The sequence below is a fragment of the Amphimedon queenslandica genome, unplaced genomic scaffold (genome assembly GCF_000090795.2).
Source record: "Amphimedon queenslandica unplaced genomic scaffold, v1.1 AMPQUscaffold_13013, whole genome shotgun sequence".
NCBI lineage: Eukaryota > Metazoa > Porifera > Demospongiae > Haplosclerida > Niphatidae > Amphimedon > Amphimedon queenslandica.
This window is the reverse complement of record NW_003546751.1, coordinates 16,496-19,203: the sequence shown is the minus strand read 5'-3', so window position 1 is coordinate 19,203 and position 2,708 is coordinate 16,496. Positions and strand designations below refer to the sequence as shown.

General features: G+C 34.5%; 1 protein-coding gene across 1 annotated transcript; it reads left to right on the top strand.

Moving 5' to 3' along the window:
* Positions 1-219: 219 nt before the first annotated feature.
* Positions 220-2,370, top strand: LOC105314291 (translation initiation factor IF-2-like). The gene is made up of 3 exons (XM_011408375.1): positions 220-583; positions 2,073-2,210; positions 2,258-2,370. The coding sequence occupies exons 1-3, from the start codon at positions 220-222 to the stop codon at positions 2,368-2,370; spliced, it is 615 nt and encodes a 204-aa protein (XP_011406677.1).
* The last annotated feature ends 338 nt before the right edge of the window (positions 2,371-2,708 follow it).

Below are 2,708 nucleotides of genomic sequence, written 5' to 3'. Positions count from 1 at the left end.
TAGATCTATATGTAAATAATAAATTAATAAAAGTTATAGTTCTCTATTGAGTTGCTGTTCCTCCTGCCCCTGCCCCTGCCTCTTAGCCTGCCTCTCGGAAGATTGTTGTACTAAAGTAAAATGGAATAGAAAGGTGATAAATTGGTATCTATATAAACTGCAGATAATAACTAAAATAGTCTTACAATTTCTCTATTGACTTGGCGTAGCTGCCATATGATGAGCTGCCTCTGCCTTTGCAGAGCAGCAACATCAAGAGGAGCTCCAGCTGTAGTGAGTGCTGGAGCAGCAGGGGGATGTGGCGGAGGACCTCCACCTAGCAGTGGAGGACCACCAGCCACTGGTGGAAGACCACCAGCTACTAGTGGAGGACCACCACCCACTGGTGGCAGACCTCCAGCCAGTGGTGGAGGACCTCCATCAACTGGTGGAGGACCACCATCAACTGGTGGAAGACCACCAGCCACTGGTGGAAGACCACCAGCCACTGGTGGCGGACCTCCAGCCAGCGGTGGAGGATCTCCATCCACTGGTGGAGGACCTCCAGCTACTGGAGGTGGCCGAGGATTTGGTGGTGGTGGTGGTGAAGCATCTGGTGGTGGTGGTCGAGCATCTGGTGGTGGTGGTGGTGGCGGGCCTCCTGGAGGTCTTGGTGGAGGCCCTCCAACTACTGGTGGTAGTGGAGGAGGAACTCCATGATGCTCATCATAATCCATAAACTATAAGAAAACATAGTGATAGCAAATGTAAGTTTGTATCTGAACTGACTTGCTTTTTCAAAAAAAGTTGCAAAGCAATAAAGCGTGAGAGCTGTGAGCGGAAAATGAAAAATGGCAACTGAACTGAAGCTGAATGTAAACTTAAATAGTTTCAGAACAGGAAATGGATCTTAGTAATGACAATAGTTATTAATTATTATGAGCTAGGCTATGAATATAATGAATGATTCAAAAATTCAAAAAAATAATGATTGTATGAAAACTGTTTTTATAATGCGGTAGGTCCTTTATGGTTCTTAATTCAAAATTCTTTTCTTCCAGTAATGAACTGATACCTAAGGCAAAAATTATAATTATAATTAAAAAGGATTATTAATTAATAAAATTTAATAAAAAGTATGGAAACAAGTAAATAAAAAAAATTCTATTAATTAAGAAAAAGTAGGGTTGTCAAAAAATAAAAGAAACAAGGGGGTTGAGTTCAACCATAATAATAATTAATTGTTGAAATTAATAATAATAAACTTTAATTAATAAAAAAATAGTTTATTCATAAAAATAATACAAAAATTTCAAACCCTACTTTGCAGAGTTTTATAAAGGAGTATTGTTTCTTTAAAATGACAAATTTTAATGAAAAAATCATAAATAAACTTCTTAGTTCCAGCCTACACAAGCGTGGCGAGTCCAATTACAATTCCTAACAAGTATATATACATTAGTATTTTTCATTTTGTCATTGTTCTGAATCACAAAATTCAAAGAATGCAATAGCCAAATAATTATGCATAATTTAGATTTTTTTATTGCGATGACAGTAATTTATTCAATCAATACTAGCTGAAAATTCTTATTTATGTTTATCACGATAATTAATTTACATCATACTCATTACTAAAATTCTATTTATTTTGTAGTCTGCCTGTTATCATTTTCTGCAAAGTAGGGTTTGAAATTTTTGTATTTTTATAAATAAATTATTTTTTTATTAAAGTTTATTATTATTAATTGAACAAGTAATTATTATTACGGTTGAACTCAACCCCCTTGTTTCTTTTATTTTTTGACAACCCTACTTTTTTTATTTAATAGAAAATTTTTTTATTTACTTTTCCTTTAGATACAAACCAGAGTGAGAAGCTTCTTTCAATTATAAACAACACCAGACTGTGCAATGATATTGCCAAACTTTCTACTAGCTGGCAAACTTCAAACTTGGAGGCATATCATAGTTTAATTATTCAATATGCTCCCAAGAAAGTATCCTTTTCTTATCAAGGAATGATAAGCAAGTTATTCACTAATAATGAAAGCAAACATCACATGAAGTTTGTTTTTCTTGTTTAACTTTAGCAGCAATGCATTACAATCATAATAGTGGAAGAAAGCAAGCTATTACCAAAGGAGGCAAGAAAAAGTTTAGTGTCCTGTTCCCAAAATACAAGAAAGGTGGGCATATAGTACGCGAAATCAAAACCCAAAGTAGCTATGGTGAGTCTCCATTATCACATTTGGTACTTTAATCTGTATTTTAATAGTTTTTCTTGACACAATACTAGAAGAAATGTTTCATTCAATTGATATTGCACTAAACAGTAATACAAATGACACAATGACGAGTCTAGCACCACCATTTCTCAGTACACTGTGATAGACCAGATAAAGATAGTGCTATTAAAGATTACTGCAGCAGATTTAATAATCAATACTCATACTTTCTAAAGTGTAATAAAACTAAATTAAGTTAATGTTGGATATTTAAATGCAGTATAATTATCTGAAGGAAAGCTTTCTTGTATTTTAGACACTGTGCATTAAGGCAAAGGTACACATTTTTGTTTTCCCAGACATCCCCAGCACTAGCTAACAAGTTGTCTGTATGAAATGTGTCTATACTGCCTATAAGTGTGCACATAAAAAAATAACTGAGCCAAAGCAATTGTGCAGCATACTGATTTATTGTTCCTTGTGGAGTATTGCTTCCATAGT